The sequence below is a fragment of the Anas acuta genome, chromosome 2 (assembly GCF_963932015.1).
Source record: "Anas acuta chromosome 2, bAnaAcu1.1, whole genome shotgun sequence".
Taxonomy (NCBI): domain Eukaryota; kingdom Metazoa; phylum Chordata; class Aves; order Anseriformes; family Anatidae; genus Anas; species Anas acuta.
In genome coordinates, this window is record NC_088980.1 from 31,657,879 (window position 1) to 31,685,651 (window position 27,773).

Below are 27,773 nucleotides of genomic sequence, written 5' to 3' on the forward strand. Positions count from 1 at the left end.
CCTTTACAGTGAGAGGAAAATGTTAACATACCAACTAAGTACAAGTTCACCCAACTTGATAGTGCTAGTGTATCATTTGTAAACCAAACAGATGAAACGAGAAACGGGGCAGAAAATAATGAAGAGTATTAACAGCAAAAAGTATAACGTTAAAACATGGGTGAAAAAAAATGTATACCATCAGTATTAAGTTGCATTCACAAAAGCCATGAACTCTTGTGGATATGTGAAAACTTTTGTGGAAGTACTCTGGCATGTAAGAGTGACCAGAACTGGCCTTTCAGCAACATTGTGTGTATCACCTTTTTACAGCACCTTTGCACTTCCTTTACCAATCCTCTTTAAAGGGGAAGGCAAGAAGATATAAAACACAGCAGTTGAGCAATACCGTAAAGGATTTCTAGACACATTCTACATAGCTTTACTTAGACAATAGCTCTCTAAAAGAAAAACAGTACCTGTTAATTGTGTCACCATATGTCGCTCTAATAAGCTGTTGAAGCAGATTTTTTATATTTCTTCTTAACCACTGATTCCTTTCCTTTAAATCAAAGACTTCATCCATCAGGAGGAGCATTACTCTAAGTGGGATATTGTCATCCACCTGACCGATTAAAAACAGGATCAATCAGTACACTCATTTCAGCTCAAGAAAGGTTTGTTTTTTTTCCGTGGGACAAAAAAAATGCTGAATCCCCTATATTAGGATTTCAATAACTATGTGATTTTTTTTTAAAGATGGATAGTGTATATTTGCAGTAATAGTCAACATCTACATTATTTTTTAAATATTAAAGTTTGAGGAAGTTTACTCAATTTTAGTAAGAGTATTAATTTTTCCTCCGTTATTACGTTTTATCCTACAGTAGCTGCTAATATTAGCTGCTAGCAACAAAGCCTGCTTATATGCCAAACTACAGCAATCTAAACTTTGTGTCAATAGAATATCTTAAACTATTAGATAAAAATATAGCATTTGGAGTTAATGTATTGCACAGTACTGCACAAAGGACCACAGTTGTTTATCTCAAATACAATGAATGTGATTTTTTGGCTCAGTCATTACCTAAACTTTAAATTCATTATTAAAACTTTATAGAATAGCAAATTAAAAATTAAAATTATTTTACATCCTCAGAAAAACAAAGACTCAATACCTTTTCTGTGGTTTTGGATTAGATTTTTACATTCCACATATAACCTTCATGGTTTCGTGTTCTGTTTTAAATCTGAAATGCTCTAACTGGAAGACTGGTTTCAGCAAGTGGTGCAACTTCACCTGCATTTTACTCATGTTTGCACTACATTCTTAATGCTACCATTGAAGAATTAGCAAGACCTCACTACTACCAGAGTATTTTTATTTGACTTGGTGGGCTACACAGGTACATCTCACTTCAGAGTGAGTTTCTAAGGCTGGAACTGTGATAAGAGTACCAAGAACATTTTTATATACAAATGGAACACAGTGGATTCATCATTCATTCAGCTAGAGGTGCCATGGATCCATACCTCACTTTTACAGTATTGTTTCCCCTAGCTTAAAAAGTAAGAAATGTAAAATCCTATTCAAATTGACATATTTTTGTCTGATTTAGTGACCGTAGTTTGTGTAGAATTCATAGCAGTTCAGAACTGAAGGGTTTTAAAACATTTGAAATCTGCCTTTCAGAAACACATGATATGTTAACTTAGAAGCTATCAAGAATCGAAGCTTCTATTCACTTTACAGAGGATCAAAGAAGTATTTGCGGAGATGCTGCTCATATATTTGAACTATATTATTTTTTCCCATGCAAAAATAGCAGCTTCAGGAGCATTAGAAGATACACATTTGTAATTACAGATTTACAGATAAATACTCTGATACAGTGAAAAACAATTAAGTAAAAAGAAAGCCTAGAAGAACAAATCTATGTTATTTGAGTAAAAATACATCTACCAAGCCATCATAGCAGTTATGTACAGGAAGGCAAACTGGAATGCTTTGATGTGACTAAAATACATGAAACATGAAAGGCAGAACAGGTGCAGACATATGACCATAGCAAATTGCATATAATCACTGGTAATCTTATGGCCTTTCTGTCCTACTTAAAGATGAAGGTTTCTTTTTTTTTTTTTTTCTCTCCCATTGTTTTCACATATATGATCAATGTTTCATTCAAAACAATAGCAAAATACCATAGTTATGATAACATCAAGAGCTTAGACTTCACCATCAAGTTTCCTAATATTATTACCTCATACATTCAAAGTATCACATACTGAAAGTTTATTATTCAGGAATATATGAAGTCGTGTTTTTTTTTTTCTCCCCTCTCTTCAAGACATACCAAACACTACTTCTGATCCATTAAATGAATGCTCCCTAAAAGGTCACCTCAGAAATCAGACCCTATAAAAAGACAACTGTAATAATGTAACATAACATAACAGTTTGGTATCATACTACCATTGAACAGAAAGAAAAAGGAAGAATACCAAAAAAAAAAAAGCATATATATATAAAAAAATACAAAACACCAAAGCAGTGTCATGTGAATTTTAAGTTACTGCACTGTCATGAAAGCTATTTTAGTACTAAAAAATGATAATTTTAAAAGGGAGCATATCAGTTTCTTTTTACAAAAATTAGTAGTTTTTAAGTGTTTATTTATCCAAAGATAAATACATTGCTTAACAAAGTAACTAAATCTTTAATTTGGTTTTAGAAGACTCATCTTTGAAGGGACAAGTGTCAGACTCACATTGTCATCAATTGGTGCTGCAACACGGCAGTGGTCAGGATCTGAATAGGTTTTCTGGATCAAAGGAGGCACCTGCAATGAAATCAAAAATGTAATGCTTATGAAGGAAAATACTGTATGAAAATAAATCTGATTTATTGCTATTCTAACCCCAAAACAATTATCATAATGAAAACCAAACTGGCCAAAAGTCAGTTATATACTGAAGTGGATAAACATAAAGCAGACCTTTTGTCTTCCAACAAATCAAGTCTTGCATGTATTCCCCAGTAGCTGCTGAAGTTATCAATACCATTCAGACAGTCCACATATTTTCCCAAGTGCCTAGCGCTTCAACTGAAAAACATCTATAAATCCATATCAGACTGACGTTTCTTTAGATAATTCCTCTTTATCACAAGAATTCCCATTGAGTATATCTGCAGATGTACACACCAGGGAAGCTACCAGCAATGAGAAAGTCCAGAGGCGGTCATTCTCTCACAAGTAACATTTAAAAAAACAAACAAACAAAAAAACAAAAACAACAAAACCATACATCACAGATTTGTTCTTCCCTTTGATAGTGTAAGGGTTAACTCAACTTGGTTACAGTTCTACATCTACCATAAATGTTTTATTAATATAAAAATGTCCTGACCACAGGACCTTAGAGCAAGACAAGTAAAAGGGTAAGGGAAAAGAGGGTAAGTTTACTACTTTACAGGACTTCTGGATATCATGCCTTGCTACTACTCCACACCATTAAGGTGTTGCATTTAAGGAATACAACAGGTAAGAAAAGATAACAGCTGTAGATGACAGGACAGGCAGAAGAGAAAATTTGATTAAAAACAGAGTTCAGCAAGGAATAAGCAGAAAAGAAGCTCTCTCCTTATTCTAAGTTTCAATACGTATGTTCTTTTGCTGTTGAAAGAGGCAAATGCTGCAACCTAGTCTTATGAGAATGGAGGAGTATTCAATTTTTACCAACATTATTCTTGCCCTGAATTAAAGGGTCCCTGCATAAATTTCATCTTCAAATATGTTACGTAATACCAAAGAGAACTCTACATTTGTGTTATAATGACTGCTAAACCTTATTAGAAGTGCATAGGTATAAAACAAATTACTTTCCTGTCTATTGATGTAACTTTTCATTATAGCACACAACTTGAGTTCAAGTGACTTGATAGCTAGTCTCCTATTAATTCACTAGTACATTAACTACCAAATATTTTCTTACCTTGAAAAATGATTGCTTTATGTCTTGTCCCAATCTCTCTGACATTTTACCCATGTTGTCTGACATTTTAGTCATTCCCTCTGCCAGGCTGTCAGGGAGAGACTTGACTGCATTTGATACATTTCTCATAGAATTACGCAGTGGGTTTACAAATGTGTCCATCTGAAGGGGAAGACGTTTAACCAGAATAGTATAATGTGTGAGGACACTAGTAAATTAATACACTATGAGAAGTATCACATTGTTCTAAAGAACAATAATATAAGGAACAACTCCAGTTGCTTAAGTTCATTACAAAATGCAGAGACTAGCCCACAGTTCTCTGAATATTTCTGGTAGCTTAACAAAAAGGATGGACAGCTCAGAGCTCTGAATATGATCAATGGCTCTGAATGTTTACAACAATTAAACACACAGCAGCTGCTTCTGAAGGGAAATGCATTTCATCTTTTTGGCTGAAGAGTGGACAGCATGGTAACAACAGCAAATACAGAGCAAAGATTTGAAAAAGGATATTAGAAGGAATGAGACTAACAAAAAAAATCACAGATGTCACTGACAAAGTAATTTGCAACAAAAACACGTTTTATAAACTCTTAGTGTAATACATGGTCCCCAATTCAAAATTTTGATTTTGTTGTCATACAAATAAATGTACTGCTATAGAAATGGTACATTTTTGGTTCTGTGTACCCTGAAATACTACATTAATCACAAATATTGAAACAGCTCACTTGAAATCTTTTTTTGAAAGTTCCATAAAGCTGCTTAATATTGGTTAAATATCTCCATTTAATGCAGTCATCACACTAATAAATGCTCTACTAAAGTTTCCCTAATAGTGCAAAACATTCTTACCTTCCGTGCAAAATCTCCCTTCCCTTTGCTGTAAGCTTTATTCTCCAGGAAGTCATACACATAATGGGCTAGAGCTGGAGAAGCTTTCATCATTTCAGGATTTAACAGGAGCTGAGTAAAATATTGTTGAAAGGCACTTTTTAGTTAATTATGAAAAAGGTCATGCTGTTTAGTAAAAGTTCACCATGCCTAAAAACACCGTATCTTGCAATGTATTTTTTCATTTATTCTCTGAATTTTATTCCAACATTACTCTAAAGATGAAAACAATCTGCTGCCTGGTAATTTCTATAATTTTAACTTATATGTTAATTATTACATCTCACAGAAAAATACGTTTTCATTATTTATTAACATGTCCATCAAGTCAGTCAACGGAAAGTCCCTGTGAAGTCATAGCTAGGCCTTATCTGAATGGAGAAGTTGTGTGGTTCTGCTACAGAGCAGAGTGGGTGCTGTGCCTATCCTACGCAATGGCACAGGAGAAAGTAACCACAGAAATGAGTGCAATGAAAGAAAGTTAAGTGGTGTAGTGCTCAAAAAAAAAAAAAAAAAACAACACACAACACAATGGGAACCTCACCAGCTCAAAGGGAATGAGGACAGAAACAGCTGAGAATAAACCAAAAGAGCATAGAGATGGGCAACTGACTAGATAATAAGTTTAAACTTCTCATGGTGTACTGTTGAGTATTTATCTCCATTATTTATTTGGATGAATTCTGTTAGAGAATTATCTGAATTTTTATCTGAACCTTCCTGTACTAATATCAGGAAGTACTGATGACGTTTCTATGAAATTTCTGTTTATTCAAAATTAAATTTGGCATTTAGTTTCAGCTGGAACATTTACAACAGCATTTTGTTTCGTGCTTTAAAAAAAAAAAAAAAAAAAAAACCACACACCACCACCAAAAAACGCTAGCAAGTTACCTACCTTGGGAAAAAAAAAAATAAATGTCAACCAAAAGATGTAACAGCTTACCTGCAAATATGCATTTAAATCTTTTTTCCTCTTTTCCAAGAATTCTCTGTCCATATTGTTAAATGTCTTTTTGCCAGGAAGTTTCAGTATATTTGCCAGATTTTCAAACTAGAAAAAAAAAAAAAAAGATTTTCATTCTGTGTTCAAAGGAGGTTCTAATCACCATGTAACCTCAGAAATTATAGGGGTCATTATTTCATATCACCTGTTCTCATCTACCATATAATACCTGGCAAATAATTTCTGCATCAAGACCAGAACTCAGGCACCCTGGAGATGCCATAATGAAGGTAGACTGTCAAGAACAAGTACATGCAAACTCTTAGGACAGTCAAGTGCAAAATTTAATTTCCAAACATACCAAGTGATATTGAGCTTCAAAATACAGACATATGCTAGATTAGTCTACAAGTAATTCATATGTCATCACACCTGCTCAAAAACACCAGATTCAAGATTTATCATTATTATTTGGGCAGAAGTTGGTAAGATTATGACTATACATCAAGATAACTTGTACATCTTCCTAAAAGATCTCCCTGTGAGTCTTCACGGGAGCTTTTCAATACTAAAAGGTGGCTTATAAAAAAGATGATGAGCAACGTTTTGCTCGGGCAGATAGCGATTGGACAAGGGAATGGTTTTAAACTAAAAGAGGGCAGATTTAGATTGTGTGTTTGGAGGAAATTCTTCACCGAGAGGGTGGTGAGGCACTGGAACAGGCTGCCCAAAGAAACTGCAGATATCCCATCCCTGAAGGTGTTCAAGGCCACATTGGACAAGGGCCTGGGCAATCTGATCAAGTGGGTGGTGTCTCTACACCACCACGGCAGGGGGGTTGAAACTAGGTGATCTTTAAGATCCTTTCTAATTCAAGTCGTTCTATGATTCTGTGAATTCAGTGCTTTAAAAAGAACTTCAATTTAATTTTAGATTGGGTGCCTATTTCTCACCCCACAAAAAAATAAATAAATAATTCTTGCCCTTTCTATTAATTTTATATAAAAGATTCTAACATTCATCCTTAAGATGTCAATAAAAGTATCTCAGACACACGCACAAGAAAGTTCAACATACTGGTGACATTGTTGTGTCTGCAAACTCAATAAGAAATTTGATTTTACTTTCAAAACAAAGCAATATTGTTGGCAGTTTCGGAGATGCTACAACGAAGCACAAAAATAAGATTACGTAACCCATACCTGTTTCACCAGGTCAGGGATTATTATTAATTTTAATTCAGTTTTGAAAAAAAAAATCAAGAGAAATACAAAATCTTAGGTTTTACTTTGTAATTCAGTGAATTACAAGCATCTTGCATATTTTTTTTCTTTCATTTAAGGATAAGTTAAGAACATGAGCGTACAAGTATATCAAATAAAAGAATGTCTAGCAGTACACTGAAATGCCAACATCTGTCCCTTCTGAAACCCACCAACCCTTAACATTTTGCTTAAAACCTAAATATGTATTTTCCAAGCTGAGTTTTTATTTCTTAATCTCTGTGACAAATATAACAGATGAACTGTGCCACTGTTCCAGACCAATAGCACAAACATTTCACAGTAAAACTTAGGAAAGGGAAGAAAAAAAACAAGTTTATTTAGTACCATATCCTTTTATTAAAGCAATCTAATGCCTCAGCATCAGGAACTATACAGGTGTACCTGTAAACTGCTTTGTACAAATAGCTTATTATATTAATGACTTAAAAGTATACCTTAATGCAAAAATAATGTAGAACTGGAACTCTTAATCTTAACTCATTTTGAGAGAGCCAATACTTATGCCATACCATCACACAGGAAAAAAAAAAAAAAAAAACACCTTTCAAAGAAACCTTCAAGGATTTCTGTGAGACAAATTACCTGCTCAGTGATCCTCATATGAAAGTCGTGAAAGTCACTGTAACGCCGATATGTCTTCCATGTCTCTTCACTGTTTTGATTTCGCCGATGGACTGTGATAGCATACAGTGCGTATGTCTTGCCATGGTCATTACACACGCCTGCCACAGCATATGGGTCATAGTCAGCATAGACTAGTAGTTTGAAAACAAAAACAAAAAAAAGGAACAAACAGAAAGAAGGAAGACGAGAGGACACAAACGTGAAGTAAAGAAATGTCTGAAATGACAGACTTGAGAGACTAAAATGGACGTGCAAGAAGAAGAGTAAGCCATCCCTTTATTCAAAACATCGCATAAGTGGTACCCCTCCAGAAACTTAAGTTTAATTTATAGACATTAAATAGCTTTAAAGATTGGAGCTTGTCTATCACATGCAAAACATGAAAAAAGAAAAAAAGAAAAAAAGAAAAGAACAGGAAAGGTTTCAACACTAAAGAATCAAGAACAAATCTTTTAAAAATAATTTTAACCTAAAGAATTAAAGACATAGGTGAAAGACAACTATGAAACCAAATGAAATTCCAGTCTAAAAAGTACTCTCTAATTGTATTTTTTTAATGTCTGCAAATACAGAAAGAAAGTACTAACACTGTAAGCATTCAGTTCTGTTACTAACATCAGCAGTTATTAGCTACAAGATAGAAAATAACCTCCCCACACTATTTCTCAGTCAAAAGGAACTATATACACACAAATATACACAAATGCATGCCTTCTGCATGTATGTGTACACGTGCACACTCAATTTGATTTCTCCATAAAATAAATCGAAATAAGAGACCCTTATCTGAAATAGAAACATCTTTTTTTCTCATTGAGTATTTCAATTCTCTCCCACATTCCTCCCATCCCCATACAGAATGTTTCAAAAACTTCAGTTTAAACTACAGACTAACCTAAAACCAAAACTGCGTACGCTGCACACATTTAAATTAATGTGCTGTAACTCTAATTATTGAGCCAACAGCTCGTTGAAAATACTTCTTGATTAAGTTCTGTGAGTTTGTTAATGCATTTGTGCTCCATAAAATACACTTTTCTGCCAAATCATCAACTCTAACCTCGTGACATCTTTGAAAAGCAAGGCTGATGCCTAAGCAGGCAGTGAGTATCCCTAGAGTAGGGGCAGCTACTGACAATGCAAGAGTTACATGTTAACAAAATGGAAGCCAGTAATGTAGCATCATCAGCCTTTTCTTTGGTATCTACCCTCTAGAAGAATGATGAGTACTGAAACCCAAGAGAAAAGAGATAAGAAGCCATGGCCCCATAAGCACTGAGCAAAACTTATCTTCTAAGCTTACACTGACCACTCTGCCATGCAGCCACCGCACCACAGCTCAGGGACACTGCAATGCCAGGAGTGGTAGAAAAAGAAAGAAGCAGCTCTGAGAAGCCCCTACATTGTTTCTTCTAAATCAGTACTTATTTTACAGCACAAAGCAAACTGAATGCTCAAAAATTAAGGAGAAGATCTCACATACTACCAACAAGCACAGTGAAAGGTAGTGAACAGCATATGAATGCTGCCTGTAACATCCAGAAGGCAAGGACTTCTTTTTTGCTCAAATACAAGGTGAAAAGAAAGGAGACATCCACTTTAATCCTATCTTACAGTATGAACCTGTACAAAACCCACAGTTCAACTGGAATATTATGGACTGACAGTAAGACTGATAGTTATCAGTATGTGCTGCTTGCAGATAATAAATTTTAAATAATTTCTGTGGGGTTAGGTTATCTTTTTTATATTTTTTTTTTAGATCAAAACAATGAAACTTATAAGTTTAATTCAGAAAATAAGTAATGTTTGCAATTTTAATTAAAAAATTGTGATTCTTAACTTTTAAAATATTTTTCCCTTTTTCTGAGGGCTGACTACACTGCATGGATTGCACCATGTTTTTGCACTGGGTTTGAATAATAGAGTTTAATTAAAATGTCAATGAGTTGAATTCACAGCTTATGTCCACTATATAAATGCAAAGTTTTAAAAGTCTATTGCATAATAAACTCCACAAAACAGTTATCTGAACTGACAAATTAATTTCCTAGTGGAATCTTGTTGAAGTAGAATACTTGTAAATAATACCTGACGTTTATTATTTGCTCTCATGTAATACATTTTTTTACCTTAGTTCTAAGCAAAAGTTTGCTAAAACCAACCAAAAGTGCCACCACTGTAAAAACTGAAGTCACTACCTTAAATTAAGCTAAGTCACTCACAAATCAGAGAGAATTATGGGGTGACATAGCAAGAGAAGTAAAAACAGTCAACAATTCAAATGATATGACTAGAAAAGGAGTTCACTTTTAGAATTTGTTCTTTAAATAACTGTAAAAATAAATACTACTCAGTATTAAATTTAACAATTATTCACAAACAGGAAAAATAATAATGCTGCAAACAGTAAGAATTAAATCTCATTTTAGGTATGGATATACCATTTACGAGCTAAACACACTAATTCTGTATGGAGTTCCATTACATGGACTTAATGGGAAATATGAATTCAAATGTTTTATGATGTTAAAAAAAAAAGTTTCAGATTTCAAGGGCCTATAATACTAAAAAACTCAAAATGTTGGAAAAAAGCAGACATTGTAATGGATTAACTTACCAGTATCTGAGATGTATGCATGGAGTTGAACTGTCTCATCAGAAGGGACATTTGAAAGGTCATCTAAGGACTGCATGGTGGGGGAGAGAAGGGAGAAGGAAGAGAATAAGAGAGAATAAGATCATGGACACATCTCATTTGAGAGATGTTTTTTGATCATTTTAATCAATTTTCAAACTTTCAGTTCAGCATACACTAATAACTTAATGCCCTGTAATAATGAAGCTAAGTTCTTATTACCTGGCTACCAAACCCTTTTTTTTTTTTCCCCACAGCCAATAGGGCCCTTCATTTCCCTCCCTCCTCAGTTTCATGTAGTTTGGGGACCACTCTAATATATTTACTACTTTCACTTGATATCTCAGTTTTAATAGAAGTACAGAAACAAACAGTCTTTCATTGAACATTTCATTAAAAAAATGCAAAAAAGAACAGCTAGGGGGATACAAATGTGTTATAACAGATCTTTTGGTTTTATCTTTATACTGTTCTGTTTCTTTCAAATTACACAAAAGCTACAGTGCAGTAGAAGTTTAAAAATTTCTCTACTCTACGTAAAAACCAGCAGTTTCCTCAGGAATATTTTCCCATGTGACAAATAAACAGGCACACCCTTAGGTTAACATCTGTCTCCCTGTTCAGCAATTATTTGTGTGCCCACAAGGCCAAGAAGGCCAATGTCATCCTGGTCTGCATCAGAAATAGTATGGCCAATGGCAAATGTTGTCCCTCAGGACTCAGGACTGGTGAGACCACACATTGAATATTGCATTCAGTTTTAGGCCTCTCACTACAAGAAGGATATTGAGTTGCTCAAGTGCGTGCAGAAGAGAGCAACAAACCTTGTGAAGGGACTAGAAAACAGCACTTATGAGGAGCAGCTGAGGGCACTGGAGTTTAGTCTTAAAAAAAAAAAAAAAAAAAAAAAAAAAGGCTGAGGCCTCATCACTCTGTACAGCTGCCTGAAAGGAGATTGCAATGAGGACAGTGTCTGTCTTAAATGAAAGGACACAAGGAAACTGTCTCAACTTGCAACAACGGAGGTTTCAATTGGATATTATGAAGAATTTCTTCACAGAGAGTGTGGCCAAGGAAATGGGCAGCCCAGGGAAGTGGTGGAGACCCATCCATGGAGGTTTTTAAAAGACATGTGGACATTGCACTAAGGGACATGGTTTAGTGGTGGGACTTGGTAGGTCAGGTTGACAGTTGGATGTGATGATCTCACATGTTTTTCCAACCTAGATTATTCTCTGATTCTATAAGATGGAGGAGTTATTACAGAAGGTAAATAATAGTCAACTGCTCTAGTACTTTGCTTGCTATGAAATATTAATGTTAAACTACTTTTATATGGTTTTGTTTTGTTTTTAAAGCATCATTGATTATTGTTTTCCTGCCTCCCTACATTACCAACCCGACTTTTTTTCCTTAAAACTGCGTAGGGTTCAAGCTAATTAATGACCTCCAGAAGTTCAACCCAGACATTTCTGCTGCCATTCAGGGTCTTGGGTGTAATACCTGTGTAACTGCTTCTATTTGTTCAATGCACAAAGAATACATAAAGTTCACATTATGGATCCATTTCGATGAAATCTGCAAGAGCAAATATTCTACATTTTTTTTTATATATATTTATAAGTGTATATACTAGTCTAGCTTAGTAGATGAATGTGTCAAATTAAAGGCAGAAATTAAGATGATACTTTTAAACTTTTTTCCTCAAAACAGCCTCTTTCAAATGCATTCCTAAATGAAGGTACAGGAGATAAATTTTAAAATGGAAACTTTTGCAAACACTCAACTTCTGTAGCAAAGCATTATGCAGAAAAAAAATCTGCAAATAATTGAAATGGTTGAGACTTTTTTTTTTTTGAAATAAAGCAACAGACAGTTTGCATTTAGTGTGCCCTAATATCTTTGACATGAGGTACATTTGCAGGAACAATTTAATTAAAAATGCACATATATGAAACGCACACAAATTAAATTAAAATGCAAAAATATCACACCACAACCTAATCTTTTTTAATGCATTGTCATTAGGTGAAAGTACAGACATTCCCTGACCTTTAAAGTAACCTTTCCAATGTCTATTTTTCTTCATGTAACTAACTAACACAAGGGAGCTATACTATTTGTACAGAAGTTTACTTTTGATGTGGAATTCAGCCAGGAAAAACTAATCTACCAGTATTCAAACACCTGTAAAAGCACTGAAAACCCCAAACAGCCCTAAAGAATAAGAACTACAGAAAGCAAAAGTTCTGCATAAACAGGGCTTCGTTAGGCACTTCTGCTAGAATGTTTTTCACTCTATAAAAATAATAAATGTTACATTAGGCAACTATACTTTTCAGAACAATAACAACAAAAATCAAGTCTTGGAAGCATCTTATGCAAATACCTACTTATATTGCAACAGTACTTGATAAAGGCTTTTAAGACTTTCTAGTTTAGTTTGGAAAAGCCAAAAAATTAAGCAAGACATTAAGCACTTGTTAGATGTGCTATAACAAAGAGAAATCCCTACCCATAATATAGCATTCTGATATGTCAGGCTAGTTTTAGAAAAAATACTTGGGACGTTTGAAAGATCTTTTTAAGAGAACAATCCATTGAAAGAATCTCTTCTGAAATGTTATCAGCATTGTATGCAAATTTATAAAAAATTAAAAAACATAAGTTTTACTTCTGCATCAAGAGGATTTTGTGTAAGTTCCATCTGCTGAATCTTGTTTGTGTTTTTGAAATATAAAAACAATAGAAAATATCCCAGCTTAAAAAAAAAACACTACATGGAAACATGTTTAGATTGAGAGTAAATGTATTCAAACTGTATTACAAAATTAATTATATTCCTCTGCATGCTAAGCATGATCTGGCTAATGCACAGGAACTCTTAAGGAGCTACATAATCCTCCAAGAACGAATTAGAAGGACCTATGAATTACATAAGCCAGGAAATTGCATGCAGATTGCAAGCCTTTCTAAAACTATAAGACTTTGAAAAATACTCTCACATGCACCATTGAGCCTTGCTTATCTTGTGGCTCAGTTAAGAAGAAACAAGAGGGAGGGAAGGAAACGCTTAAAAAATTGTTTAAAAAATTAATACCAAAATGCAAACTTGAAAATGGTCAGAATAGGAAACAAAGATTCATATTTTGAATAGGTAAAATCCAGATACTTGGATGTTTCCAAATGAAGTCCTAATTCAAAAAAATATTAAAAATGCAATTAAATGCCTTGTTTTAGGGCCTATTGGAATTTAATCCTTTGAGATTTCAGTATTAAAGGATTTGTTTTCACCTATTATTACCCAACTATAAAATTCATGTCTATTTATAAAAAGAATAAGGAAGTACGTTTTGCTTAAGTTTACTGTAGTATACTGATACATTCGTTCTGTGAGAAACTATGTAAGAAATTCATTAAATTCAGGGAAAAGTACAAAGAGGACAGTTTTATCTTATGGATTAATTGATCCCTTATGTGTCTTTCAATTTGATTCAAGAGCAAGGCAAATTTTTTCAGAAAACAAACTGCAACAAAGTAACCCCCCTAGCAGTAACATAATTTAAACTATTTTATAACACTTTCTCTACTATTGGGAAGAGGAAAAAAAGTACGTACCAGATTTATGCTGCCAGTAGGAGACCCATTAAAGGATTCTAGGAGCAGTGAGGAAAGGGAGAAAAAAAAAAGTAAAAACAGGTTAGAAAATTTTCTCCAATACAGGGCCCATATAGAAGAAATAAAAATGTGAAGCCAAAACCTTATGGAAAATTAAACAAGTGCACAACAGTTGTACCTGACATATAAATACCTTCAGTTTCCCAAAATGACATCTAAATGGAGATGTATGGAAGTTTATACAACTATAGATATGAAATAAACACTCCAGAGAACATTTCTTTTTTACGTTAAGCTTGTATCACCACATGAAATTGCTTCACTAAGGAGTCAGTGTAATAGCTGAACGTTTTCCATCAGATTGATGTTTCAGTTAATGAAAAACCTATTTTAGTTGCTGACTTCTTTGGGACCACACTACACTCAAATACTCCCCACTGCCACTAAAAGGAAATCTGGAGTGACAAAATGGTTCCTAGCTTTGTTAGAAATCAGATTTAAAAAATAGTAATAATTCATGCTGGATATTAAAATGTTCTTCTATTGAACTGATTTTTAAAATAGAAAAAAAAAATACCATACTTCGATTCAATATGCACTGTAACCTGGTAGCAATTTGACACAAAAGTGTTCATAAGAAAAAGCACTAAGACTTGAGAGTGCTTAAGGAAACAGAACAAAAAAAGGTCAAGAGTTAAGCTAACTGTATGTGGTGTAAATGCCTGAAGTAACTAGGAAAATAAAACTAACATTCACACTTTTAAGGAAAAGGTACAGCATTGAAGAGGCTTTCAGGGTAGGGCATAACTGCATTATCTGAGCATTCCCTAGGCTCCCAACCTTAGATGCTATCGCGCTGGGGAAACTTGGTGTGCTAGCTCTAAGGAACACCACGGAGCGTGGAGTGGAGTGGAGACACCACGGCTAGGCTCTGTAATCAGGTGGGGCCTCGATTGTTCTTGTGCACAAAGCTGCACTTTTTGCCACCCTAAGCCAAAGACCTGTCATGTTTTGACAAATGCTGTACCCTAGTGTACTTTTTGCTCATTATAATATCATTATAATACCAAAACACACCTCCATCCCAAAAGCTACCCGCCTCCAAGGTGCGACCACCCCTCACTGAGCATGCGCTCTGAATTTCTCGGAGCCTATTACTTTAAACGGAAACGGGAAAACTTTACACCAATCATAACTAAGATATGCTTGACTAGAGCCACTCAAGCTCCACCTAAAAGATAGAAAATAATATAAATTGGCCCAAGAGAGAGGGGATGTTAGGGAAGATACCATCGTCAGGGGAGATACCATCCCAAGGACATACAACATCCTTAGGACCTCCTGACTCCTGGGATCAGTCGACGGGCTGAGCCTCTCTTCCCCCCCCATTGGGACGCCTTTGGGTGAGATCTGAATATTTGCTTATAAATCTCTATAGAGTCTTTGATCCTTTTAACGCTTTTATTTCTAGGCTGAGCACCTAGAACACCTGTAACACCTAGAACACCTGTAACACCTAGAACACCTGTAACACCTGTGTATTTCATGCATACTAGCTTGCTTTTGCAGATAGTCACTATCACCGGCAATCCAAAAGAACCTGATTATCTGTTGCTGTAATAAACCATACTTGATTGCATTGTGATAGCTCTCATTAATGCAACTAGGGTGAGGGTGGTTATCCGTGATAGTTCAGTGTTCTGAATCTAACCAGACCCCCAGACGGTTAATGCATTGTTGGTGAATGTCTGAACGGACCCCCAGGTGGTTAATACGTTTTTGGTGAATGTCTGAGCGGACCCCCAGGTGGTTATTACATTTTTGGTGAATGTCCGAACGGACCCCCAGTTTTGGTGAATGTCCGACTGGTTCAGTACTCTGAATCCAACCGGGCCCGTAACGGTTAATCAGCTACACCCCTTTAACGCGACACTGTAGTAACAAGATATACAAAAACAATTTAATTAACATAAGGCCGCTAAATAATTTGCTCAGAAAGGATGTATTCTATGTCTTGTCCACTATGTCTAATAAAAACAGACAGCACAGTAATTCAAAAGACACAGAAACTTTTGAGAAAATGAGGATACCTGACCTTAACAACAACAAACAGAGAAAAATTCTTCTCCCCTTCCAGGATAATATGGATAGAAAGGACAAGCCATGTTAACATTCGCAAAGTGAAATAGAGCTAGTATTTCTATCATTCTTACCCTAACAGGACAAAAAATAGCTAAGGATAGTGGTTTGTGTTGTCAGCAGTGCTTTTAAGATTATTAGCAAGCAACCAAATGCTGGTAAATGATGCTAGCAGCAAATTCCAAAATACCACCAGGCAGCCTGTATGGTTTCTTTAATTCATCATGCAGTTTGCCTAATCTCAAAAAAAAAAAAAAAAAAAAAAAAAAAATGCCCATGCTCTCTGATGGACAGATGCAGGGAAAATCTGCTTTCATCCTTTCATCCCTACTCACTTTTAGAGTGAATTAGTTTTTTATTCCGTTATACAATTTACACAGCTTCTTGTTTCTAGTAGCAGGACTGCATGCAATATATTAACTACTTCATTAAATTACACATTCAAAGGTATTAATTTGTGAATAACCTGACCTGTATCTGATCCAAGACAGATTTTGTCAGAGTTCTCTGGGATTTGTTAAAGAACTTAGAAGACCAAAAAAATCCCAATATTACAGGAAGAAATTAAACATTATGGAACAAAACTAACACATGAAAATTAATAGTTATATTCACAAAAGTTGCTTAAAATAACTACAGAGAATAAAACCACTAAACAAAAAGAAGGCAAAAGAACAAGTATATAAGAATAACTTGGGAACAAATAAAGCAGGCTGTAGAAGTGTTATTAGATATTTTGTATATTAATGTAGGTTTTGCAGAGACACTGGAGGCAGTTCCATCAACAGGACTGTTTCAAAACTTAAAGAATATGGTGTAGTAAATACACATCATATTGAAAGTAACTTAAGTGAGAAGAACAAAGCTGATCTTTACAGTTCTAATTCTTCAGGTGTTAACAAAATGTATCGCTAGAGCGTAGTAAAGAACACAATCCTCCTTCCATCTTCTAAATTAGTAAGAATAATTAAGTTCATATATAACTGTGCTTTAAAGAGGAAAAAACATTTATAAAGGGTTCTGTGTTAAAATTACTCTTGATGCACAATGTTACTTTAAACGAGTAAAAAAGAAGGAAAGTTCTTATAATAAGAGATTTCAGAGGAGCTGATAAAAAATCATGGAGAAAAATGTATAAAATGAAACTTCCAAAAGTGAAGGCTCCTTAGTTCCAAGGGGGCGGGGAGATGATAGATAATGACATCACAACCACACATCTTGAAGTTTTAAGGTTGATTCTTAACAACAAAAAGACTTCACTGACTTTCAGTTTTCCAGAAAGCTTTAAAAATCCACATCGCCTATGTACTTCTTATTTCTATTTCCAGGTGAAGAATATAAAATTTTTTTTTGAGAAAATTGCAAGTGAAAGAGTTGCACACTTATTTTAGTGACACACTCGTGACTAAGACTTGGAAAAAAAAATTACACAAAGTTAATAAAGTTAAGAAAAACTTGTTTAACTCCCAGAACAATTTACATAAAAACACAAAGAAACAAAAAAAAAACACCACTAATTTAAAATCCTGTACAAACCTTTTGATATTATCAAAAACTGTAGACAATGTTCTTCATTTCATTTTAAAGGAGAAAAAAGAATACACTCAGAAAATCTCCCTTACAGGTAGAGAGCTCACCTCCTTCCCCATCATCTGATCCTCTGAAACTAGGATCCTTCAGCATATCCAGCTCAGCTAACATGCGCACATACAATACATTCTGTTTAAATGAAGGGTAGAATCTTTCATCTCGCAGCATCAATTCGTAAACCTTATTGAAATAAAAATAACATTAAAATATATATATAAAATACATATATATATTTCTTAATTAGACAAGCTTTCATCAATAATACAGAAAAGGCAGGAAGACATCACATATTGCTTTCCTGAAGACTTCCAGTTCAGCCAACACTGTGTAATCCTACATCACAAAGATTTAATCACATAATCTCAAAAATTTGTCTGTGTAGCCTGAACAGTAACATACTGCTTTCCTGCTATATTGACATGTTCTTTTTTTTCCAGTGTCATCATATCCAATCCCCAAACTACCTACCCAACCAGTTACAAAAACAACCTTTATCATGAAGATAACTAGCTATTTAAGTACATATGAATTTCAAAAGGAGAAATACATAGAACATGGTATCTTAATCCCCTACAAAATTGTCTTCAGTGACTATGATCTTCACTCACTATTTTTTAAGCAGTACTTTGCAGCAGTCAATGTATATATATATACACACATATACAGAAATATTTGTGCGTGGTAGGAACAAATTTGTACGAGTCCAATCACCTGGTAAGAATGCCAAAAAAAAATCATTCGGGTTTGAGGATGTCAATTTTGTAATACATGAAAATTTTACATTCTCTTCAGCAGATATCACATGCAAGGCCCTTATAATAATCTACTTTGAGCAATGTAGTTTTAACAACATGTTTTCATTATTATTAAATGAAGTACAAAGTGATTCTAAGTTCTACAGCTCATATCATTAATTTTTAATAGAAATGAGTATATGAAGTTAATGACCTAAAAATCATAAAAACCTCTCAGACTGGATATGTAATTTACTGAAAGAACATCAATTATTTACTTGTTAATATCTATATATACTAGACTTGAGTGATAAAGTCAGTGTATGAAGGTATTGATAAGATTTTATCTTCAATACTTGCTGCTGCTTCTGAGTGTTAAACTGCGTAGCCTGGCAGAAACAGAGCGGTCAAATTTCTTAAAAGAAATAAAACCAAATACAGTAACACACTTATACCCCCTTTGAAAAAGAAAGTTTTTTCAAAGCAGACCAAAATTGTACCACTTAGCCATTATTCTGCATAGGCACATTTTCTTAGATTGGTGCACATTTTCTTAGATTGGTGCATAAACACAAATCAACCCATAATTTTTAACCTGCCCATTACTTTTAAAATCACAGGCTACATAAGGACAAGCAAAAGATGACAATTTAGAATATTATTTTATAGAATATGAAAGTAGTTAAGCAGGTTTCAGGTTTCTGATGACGCTGAGTTTCTTGATCCTCTTGAATGGCTGTAGTGAAGTTTAATGCATTATAGCCTTAACAACTCCTATGAAATACAGGAGAAATAGAGTATACCTTTCTTTGAATGTCATCAAAGATTTCAGGTGTTGGATCCTCATGGTTCAGTGTTTCTGCCAGTTTTGCTACTAAGTTGTCATCAATATTAACTCTTGGAGATGCCTGTCAAGAGATCTAAATCAACTTTCACAGAATAAAAATAAGCATTTTTTTCCCCACAAACAAAATCCAATGCAATTCTGCAATTCTCTAGGCAAAATGCATTTCTGCTTGATGAGTATATCCAGGTCATGAACTGTCTAGAACACAAAACAGGAGTCAGAATAAAAAAAAAGATGAAATTCAGACTGTGTGTTGAAACTCAGAACTTTCAGAGTACTAACAGACATTTCAAAAACCAATTTATCCACATCCCAGCTGTGCATCCCAATTGTTCAAAGCAATATCCCAACTAGATTTACTCAGACTTAAACACAAGTTCTATTTATTCATGATCAGAAAGATATCCAGATTCAGAAATGAAGAACAACCCAGAAAAAAAAAAAGGTAAATGGATGAAGTCCTAAAGAGTCTAAGGAAAAACTAACAGCTTGCCAGTGCTACTAATTCCTGCAGACTACTAGGAACAGTAAGCACAGTAGCTTCTTATACAGGCTGTATTACAGCTACCAGAAGAGACAACGTATTAGCGTCCATCAGATTTGCAGTCGTCCTTTGATATGACACATTTCACACTAGTGCCTACTGAGCATTCATTTAGGTAGGCCCAAGCTCACATACTTTCTCATTTTCTGCAACAGACACAGAAGCCAACACTGAACCAGACCCAACATAGCTAGCTGCTCGCTTGATCTATTCAGCACACCTGAGAGGCCAAGTTTGTTGGCTTTAGAATAAACTCTGGGATTAGGAACTTCTGACTTTGAACTGGTATGTGTTCAGTCAGCTCACAAAAACAGTAGAGCAAGCTCTGGGTAGTCCATAGAAGACCCTGCTGATATTCTATTGAGGTGAAAAAACAAAGTGAAAGAAAAGATGCAAAAAGGGAAACATTACAACAGATTTGAGGGATAATTTGCTGAGGGAAGCTTCTAAAATGAGCTGAACAGTGATTTTTATGCATACACAAATTCAGAAAAAAGATGCTTTGTTCATAGAAGTTGACAAGTATTTTATTCCACTGAACACTTCATTGGGAACATTAAAGCTTTGCCTATCAAAAGGTATTTAACGAGGTGATATTTGTGCAACATATACAGGCATTTGCAGAGGCACAGGAATTTATTTTGTTTCAAAGCCCAACCTGAATCTGTGTTTGTACACATACGAAATGGCTTTTTTTTTTTTTAATTTCTTTTATTTATTTATTTATTTTTCTTAATCTAGGGAAAATGGGGGCAGCAGGGTGAGAGAAAACGTAGTGTAAAAGGAAGGGAAGGGGAAAAGGGAAACATATACTATGGGAATTTATCTTCTATTTTGTCTTCACACTTTCTTTAGTTTTTCCTCTATATTGTCCCTCAAAAGCATACTTTCTTGAATACAATGCATTTATAAGATAGCCAAAAAAAAGGAAGACTTTGACTGCTTGACATAAGAAAAGAGAAGATATGCAGGTAACACCTTAAGTGTTAGTTTGTAAAGAAACTACTACATCAAATCCATTTCACATTAATGTAGCCAGACAACTATTTGTGCAAAAAGTTTCAAACAATTCAGAAATACATTATTCCTACCTTTTCTGATAAATATTGCTCATAAACTCCAACCGCAGCTGCTCTTAACAGACCCTTGGTTTGATTAGTTTGATGCTTTCCATCTTTTTGCCGGCTTTGAAGTACCTCCAGCTGTTGCTGTGCCGTAACCCTGTATCCTTCCACTGTCATCCAGAAAAACAGATGTGCTTGGCCACCAGTCTGCTGCATGTAATCTACACGAACACAGAAAATAGGCAACATACAAGCATAGTTATAATTTTACACCTTAAAGGAAAAATTCTCTAAGATGTGAACTAAATTCTGGACTCCAGGATCTCATTATACATCTAGAATAGTTGTCACCTGGAGTGAAAAAAACAAAGTACTATATAGATTATACTGGTGATAATAATTTAAAAAAAAAAAAAAAGGAACAGAGTCTAAAACTAAGCAGCTAATCTTAAAATGCACAAGTAAAAACTGAATCAATCACTACCATGTGGATATAACAGGCTTGTACAGCATGACAGGAGTTGAGAGGAAATTCAAAATGGAATTCTAATCAATCACATACATCTACTACATTAAAAGGACTATCAGCAACAAAAAAAGACAATTGACACTCTCAGAAATGACCATCAGCAGCATTATTCATTTACAGAAAAGCATCAAGCACTACAAAATAATAAATATGAATTACACAACCTTTAAGCCATCTATCAATTTCTTTTTTATATGGTTAAAAAGTACATTGATCACAAGGCTACTGAGTTCTCTGAGAACTTAAAATACAGCAGTAATTTAACTTCAGTCTTGTCATTACTTCCATTATCTTCACTAAGGCCAGTGAAAGGCAAAAAATAGCAATTAAGATTCAGAGTCATTCCAAATATGAAACTGAGCAATTCTTGCAGTGATTCTTTTCTAAACACAACAAACTTCTTCACTAACAGACCAAGAATGATTGCAGATCAGTCTTAAGGAGAGATCAGTACTGAAATAAGCTTAATGGAAGTATTCAGAAGCACTGAGTATGGTGCTATGAACAGATAATTACAGAACCATTTGCAAAAAAGGTTTTGTGTTTCCTCTGTCTTACATATAGCTTTCAGTAGATACTTATTATTTAGGTACAAGTAAATAAACCTGTGAGTTAGGATAGTCTTTCTAAATAGAAGAATCAGAAAAAAATTAATACTTACCCATAAAAAATTGTAGTGCAACATTGTCTACCAGAATATGGTCCAGAGGGACTGTGCAAAGTTTTCCAAAGTTTGCTGCCAGTTTCACAGTATCTATTTCCTGTAAGACACAGTTCAGCATGTTCATTGTTTTTAAATTATCTTACCATAAATCAGACATAATAAAAAACTTATTTATGTTGTAGACAATAAAGCAGCCTCTCAAAGCTTAATTATTTTTACAGTCACCAATAAGAAGGTCATCTTCTCATAACTATTTTACTTCTCATAATTCAAACATGGAAGATTGCTGATGTATGAGGGGCTGGCTTTTAACACATTCATGTAACATTCATGTAATGCTATACAAGTCAAATTAACCCCAAATATCTCCCTACTGGTTACGGTAGAATGAAAATGAACTGAGATTAATTAATATCAGAATTTGATGGGGTGCAGGTCACCACAACTTAAACTCATCTCTGTCCAACTTTCTTCTGCTAATTAGACATTTCTTGGTATTTCTTGGCAGTAGCACTTTGGGGTCCAACCATAAAATATTTTAAACATTTTAACAGTCAATATGCACAAGATTACATTATCACAGAGCCACACTGAGGTCCAATTAAGAGAGTCAAGAAACTAGGCAAAGTCAAACATACCGACTCTGTAATAAATACAAAACAAAACAAACAAGTAAGCAGAACAAGATCAGGTTCTGAAATTTGACATCCAATTCTGATAAAATATTTCAAGTATGACAAAATACAATACGTAATAAGGCACCACAAAATAATCACCAAGTGGTACCTTTATCAACAAGTTAAGAGAACTTTGCCAGAGACTAAACTTGAGACACAATAGGTATGCACTGAAGCAGCAAAAAAGAACTAAATATAGGTGTAGAAATACAAAGATTTACCATCTATACACCATTTCAGTTCATCTCTTATACTGAATATATGGGAATAGTATAATTTGTACTGGTATATCTAAACTACTAAATCCAGAATCTAAAACTCACTAAACATGTGAACCTTTAGAAAATGTCTCCACGTTAAAATTGCAAATCAAAAAAAAAAAAAGTGAGTTTTACAATGTATGCCTGTAATTGCATGCTTCAAGCCATGTCTCAAAAAGCAGGAATCCAAAAGCAAAAAGCCAGACTGAACTGGTAAGTCATCTGCAACATCACTCTTTCAGAATCAAAAATCATTCTAAAATACTTACTTTTCCTGACTGCAACCTCTGAATTCTTGAATCACATACTTTAATAACATATAATAAACTGTTTATTTGATTTTTTATAGTGTTGATATCTGAAAAAAAAAAAAAAAAAAAGTAGTAATGCAGATGAGTACGCAAACTCTTGTCCTGAAATACTTAAAATACTTTCATAAAATACTTAAAATTCAGGCTGGGGCTTCGAGAAACCTGGCCTAGTGGAAGGTGTCCCTGACCATGGCAGGAAGCTGGAACTAGATGATACTTAAGGGTCTCTTCCAACCCAAGCCATTCTGTGATTCTATGATACTACTTTAAAAAAAATCAGAGCAATGACACCACATACAAAACACATCAGCTTTGCAGAGAAAGTTTCTCAGTTTAACTATTTTACCAATAGAAACAAACAAGAATTCTTCTCTTCCCATTTTCAGATTAACTGTTAAGTGACTACCCATTAATAACCAAAGTATTACTGAAATTTAGAACCAACTGTAAGTTTTAATTCAGCAGAAGTATACATATAACTAATTTAACTAATTTATAACTACATTAAAAGAAGAAAAAAGAAAACAAACCAAAAACAAATGAAAAAAATAGCTACTAGCTAATTCCTACAAAAATAAAATCCAGATGGTAAGAGACCTATTTTTAAACACATAGCATCCAAGATTTACCACTTTTATATATATACATATATATAAAACAATTTAACAACAAACTATTTTATACTATATTTTATCAGTTTGCATTTTCTGAAATTTTGGAATATTCTTCAGGTTTCACACTGGTAAACACACTCAATATTTTGTCAAATAGTACAGTACTAACCATCTCCCGCTGTATCTAGAGATCGAAGATATTGCAGTTCTTCACTTGCTTTATCTTTCACTGCTTCCAACTCTCCTATATTATCACTTAATTTAATAATATTCATAAAGGCCTCATAGTTACAGTTGGAATCACGAATCTGGAAAAAAAAATCAGTGTGAATAATGTAAAACCGGTGAAAGCACAACATTAACATTACAAATTATTTCACTGCAACACTGCAAAGTGGAATTTTGAAGGCATTTTGATGCTTTTACATCTTCCTTTGGTGCTAAAATTTTACATATTTCAAAATTAGATAAACTCTGAGAGAAGCACAATTTTTTCATAAGTTCAAATGATAAATGAGACTGGACATCTGTAAGCTACCTACATATTTTTACCCTCTACTTTTGTGGGTCCATGGTTATCATTCTGTCTCACAGAGCAGCCCTGCCTTGCAAACACAACCAACCTTCCTCTAAGTGAGAGTCAGCACCACTAGATGACTCCCTCCTACACTATATAATATGATCCCAAACCTCACATGCCCTTCATTCCGCTGTTCTGTAACCAGTTTTAGGATACAATCACCTAGGCACCTGACTGCTTTTTCCCAATACACAGAAAAAAGTTATCAAAATATTAAAAAAAAAAAAAAATCAGCTTGAAGTTATCTCTGGCAGACATCTAAGTCAAGCTCAAAGCAGGATTCAATTCAGAGCCTTCCCATTAAACAGTGTAAAAGCTTGAATGTAACCTGCTTCACTTTTTTCCATGACTCACAGGAAAGCTGCTTTTTAAAATTGATGGACGAGGAAAGAATGTAAAAAAGAATTGGAAAAAAAAGAATGAAATAAAGGTAGTCAAGGACACGATAAAAATGTTGGCAAGGTAGGGATAAATTAGAAGGAACAGGATAAAAGAATCATGCTTGGTAGAATAAATGGACCAAGAAAGAAGAAACATGCATACAGTCCAAATCTGTTTCACTCCTCTCATTTTCAAGAGGTACAGCAAAGCCACCTGGAAAGCGTCATTGTACTTAAAGATCTGCCCCAAACCCATTAACCTTCTTCTGCTATTTCCCATCTCCCATAAAAGAAAAAAAAAAAAAAAAAAAGTAGGCAGAAACTGACCAGAACATTGAAAAGTTTTCAACTTTGCCAAGGGCCCCTGCAACTGTATGTGTTCCCCATGTAAGGGTCTCTTAAGATACAGAATTACAAAAGCAATTAAAACATTCTACTATGTAACCACAACCTAGTGGAATAAAAATTAGGGAATGTCTGAACTAATAACCCCTCAGAAACCCTAATTCTGATACCCTTGTAAATACTATTAAGCTATTTTAATGCTTAACCTTTAATCATGTCTAGGATTGCAGTCCTAGTATTGGCATAAGATGAACCTAGCCTGCTCTAGGGACTCTCAGGAATTTGTGGAAGTGCAGGAAGCCTGCTGCGCTGCTCACATCATTGGAAACTGCCTTATGAATGCAGCATGGGGATCTCAGGATGGCTGGCAGCTTTACAGCATGCATACACAGGTGGAGATGGCTGAAGTCCAATGCTGCATTTAGTATCTAAAGAGGGGTGGCTGAAATCACATTACCCATCTTTCATAAATGCTCATTTTGGTATGGAAACGTTGCACCTGGTCTGCACTGCCAAAGTGCATTGACATGAGCTGCACAGAGAAAAGAGAATGTAGTGCAGATATCTTTCGTTTAAGTTAATGGAAAAACTTCTAAGAAATATATTTTTTTTCTAAATTAACAGTACAAATAGTAGAACTTTAAACATTATTTTTTTAATGAATATAATGACAAAGAGAACTTGTATTTAACTTCTAATATTATAGTTTTATATGTTTTGTTTTGTTTTGTTTTTAAGAGAAATAGTATCAGACTATGTATGGTACTCATAGTACCATACATACGCATGTAGTATTAAACATCTCATTCTCAATAATATATCTTTTTTATTTGTTCGAGTCTGATTTTATGTCAAAAGTTCCCATATGAATTAGAATTTCAGTCATATCAACTCCTGACCTTAATTTTCTGCAATCATCTTCATTCTGTAAGGCTTGTACTAAATTTTTGGAAGTGTTTATTCTTCCTTTTATTCCCTGAATATTTACTTCCCCATCTCAAAGAAATTATGAAAAGTAATATTTGGGCCATCATCATAACAGAAAAACTTTATAAAAGCTTCAGAATTCTATCTTTGGATACAGTCGGGGGCAGTGCTCAGTAAATACAGAAAGAGGCCAAGTTACAAAAAAAGGATATGTGTAGGAGGATAGGGGAAACAAAAATTGAAATGCTTGGTGCACATGAGCAGCAGTAATTTTTCCATTTCACGTTCCTGCAGAAGCAACGTGAAAACTTTTACATAAAACAGAGGTGGCCAGACCAAAGGAACATTGTACATGTACACCTGAAGCAATTTAATGTTAAGAATTTTTAGTCTGAAATCCAGGGGTGTTTTCAGCATAGTCACTGAATGCACACATTAAGAGTAAGATACACAAATAAAAGTACAGAGATCTTGGAGAAAGTTTAGAAAAAACTTGACTAATGACATAACAAGGGACAATTAATTTTAAGTGCAAATTTTAACTTGCATTATCAGACAATAACATTAATTAAAATGTAAATGCTCTATTTACGTTATTTTAGTATATACTTTTTTTTCTGCAGGTCTATTTAGAGAGATGTCAAAGTAAAGATTTTGTTTCTTCCCATTCAGCTAAATTATTAATAATTAAGGATAATAATAATACCCGCCACGATCACAGGGAACAACGTAAGTAAAGGCTTATATAAAAATATTCTGGAAATGTGAAGTCATGATAAATCTTACCATCCATATGACATACTGATTAATATAATCAGGATCACTGAGCTGGTTTATTAATGGAAGAAGAATCCCTCGGGAGAGGATTTCCTGAAAAAAAAATATAATTAATCACTTTAATGTATTTACTCATAAAATTACTAAGTGCGACAATCTAAAAATCACTGTTATCAATGCTAAAGAAAATGCATGTAATAGCAATTATCATTTAATGGGAAGATATTAATACCTCAAGAAAAACAACATACATTTTTACATGCTTTTCTAGTGTTGCTAGAGCTGAAAAAAACTTGGGAAACATATCAGACAAACCATTCCCTGCTATTAAATACTTTTCAAAATTGTTCACTTAAAATAATCTAATGTTAACTTAAAACAATTAAAAAATAAAGTAAAAAAGGAGCAGCTTTAAAAATTCTTATGGCATTAAAGCAAAGAATTAGGATGACTATTTACCCTGACAAAGTATCGCATGATCTTGTTCTGGAAGTCTCCAGGAGGTAGCAATATATACAGTAAAACCTCACACAGATCCCTTAGGAATCCTGGTGAGGGAGAACAAAACAAACAACAAACACAAAATTCTCAGCATAATTGCGCATTATATTGTTTTTCATCCTACCTGATAACATAAATACCAACTGATAAATCCTTAAAACAAAATTCAAACATACAGCTATATATGTTCTTATAGTCCAAGTATTATAGTTACACCTTTCAGACTGAATATAAGCAGCACTGACATAAAATCAAATTGAGGCAGTTCTACAGAGTCATAAAGCCATGAAAAAAGAGCCATATTAC

General features: G+C 34.2%; 1 protein-coding gene across 5 annotated transcripts in view; it reads right to left on the bottom strand.

Annotated features, from left to right (window-relative positions):
* Window positions 1-27,773, bottom strand: part of SNX13 (sorting nexin 13) — a 70,665-nt gene that overhangs the window by 6,681 nt on the left and 36,211 nt on the right. For 3 of the 5 annotated variants that reach the window (XR_011093812.1, XM_068674115.1, XM_068674113.1), the window contains 16 exons: window positions 27,426-27,514; window positions 26,976-27,059; window positions 24,127-24,265; window positions 23,302-23,390; window positions 22,093-22,192; window positions 20,930-21,123; window positions 19,251-19,355; window positions 17,761-17,893; window positions 13,985-14,022; window positions 10,349-10,418; window positions 7,687-7,859; window positions 5,819-5,926; window positions 4,834-4,944; window positions 3,976-4,137; window positions 2,751-2,822; window positions 459-604 (listed from right to left, as the gene is read on the bottom strand). Coding sequence is in view for 4 of the 5 variants with exons in the window: in XM_068674115.1 (XP_068530216.1) it covers window positions 459-604; window positions 2,751-2,822; window positions 3,976-4,137; window positions 4,834-4,944; window positions 5,819-5,926; window positions 7,687-7,859; window positions 10,349-10,418; window positions 13,985-14,022; window positions 17,761-17,893; window positions 19,251-19,355; window positions 20,930-21,123; window positions 22,093-22,192; window positions 23,302-23,390; window positions 24,127-24,265; window positions 26,976-27,059; window positions 27,426-27,514 (1,813 nt within the window). In the remaining variant the exon portion in view is untranslated. The remainder of the gene's footprint in view (window positions 1-458; window positions 605-2,750; window positions 2,823-3,975; window positions 4,138-4,833; window positions 4,945-5,818; window positions 5,927-7,686; window positions 7,860-10,348; window positions 10,419-13,984; window positions 14,023-17,760; window positions 17,894-19,250; window positions 19,356-20,929; window positions 21,124-22,092; window positions 22,193-23,301; window positions 23,391-24,126; window positions 24,266-26,975; window positions 27,060-27,425; window positions 27,515-27,773) is intronic. The other 2 variants (XM_068674112.1, XM_068674114.1) reach the window with 2 other exon arrangements.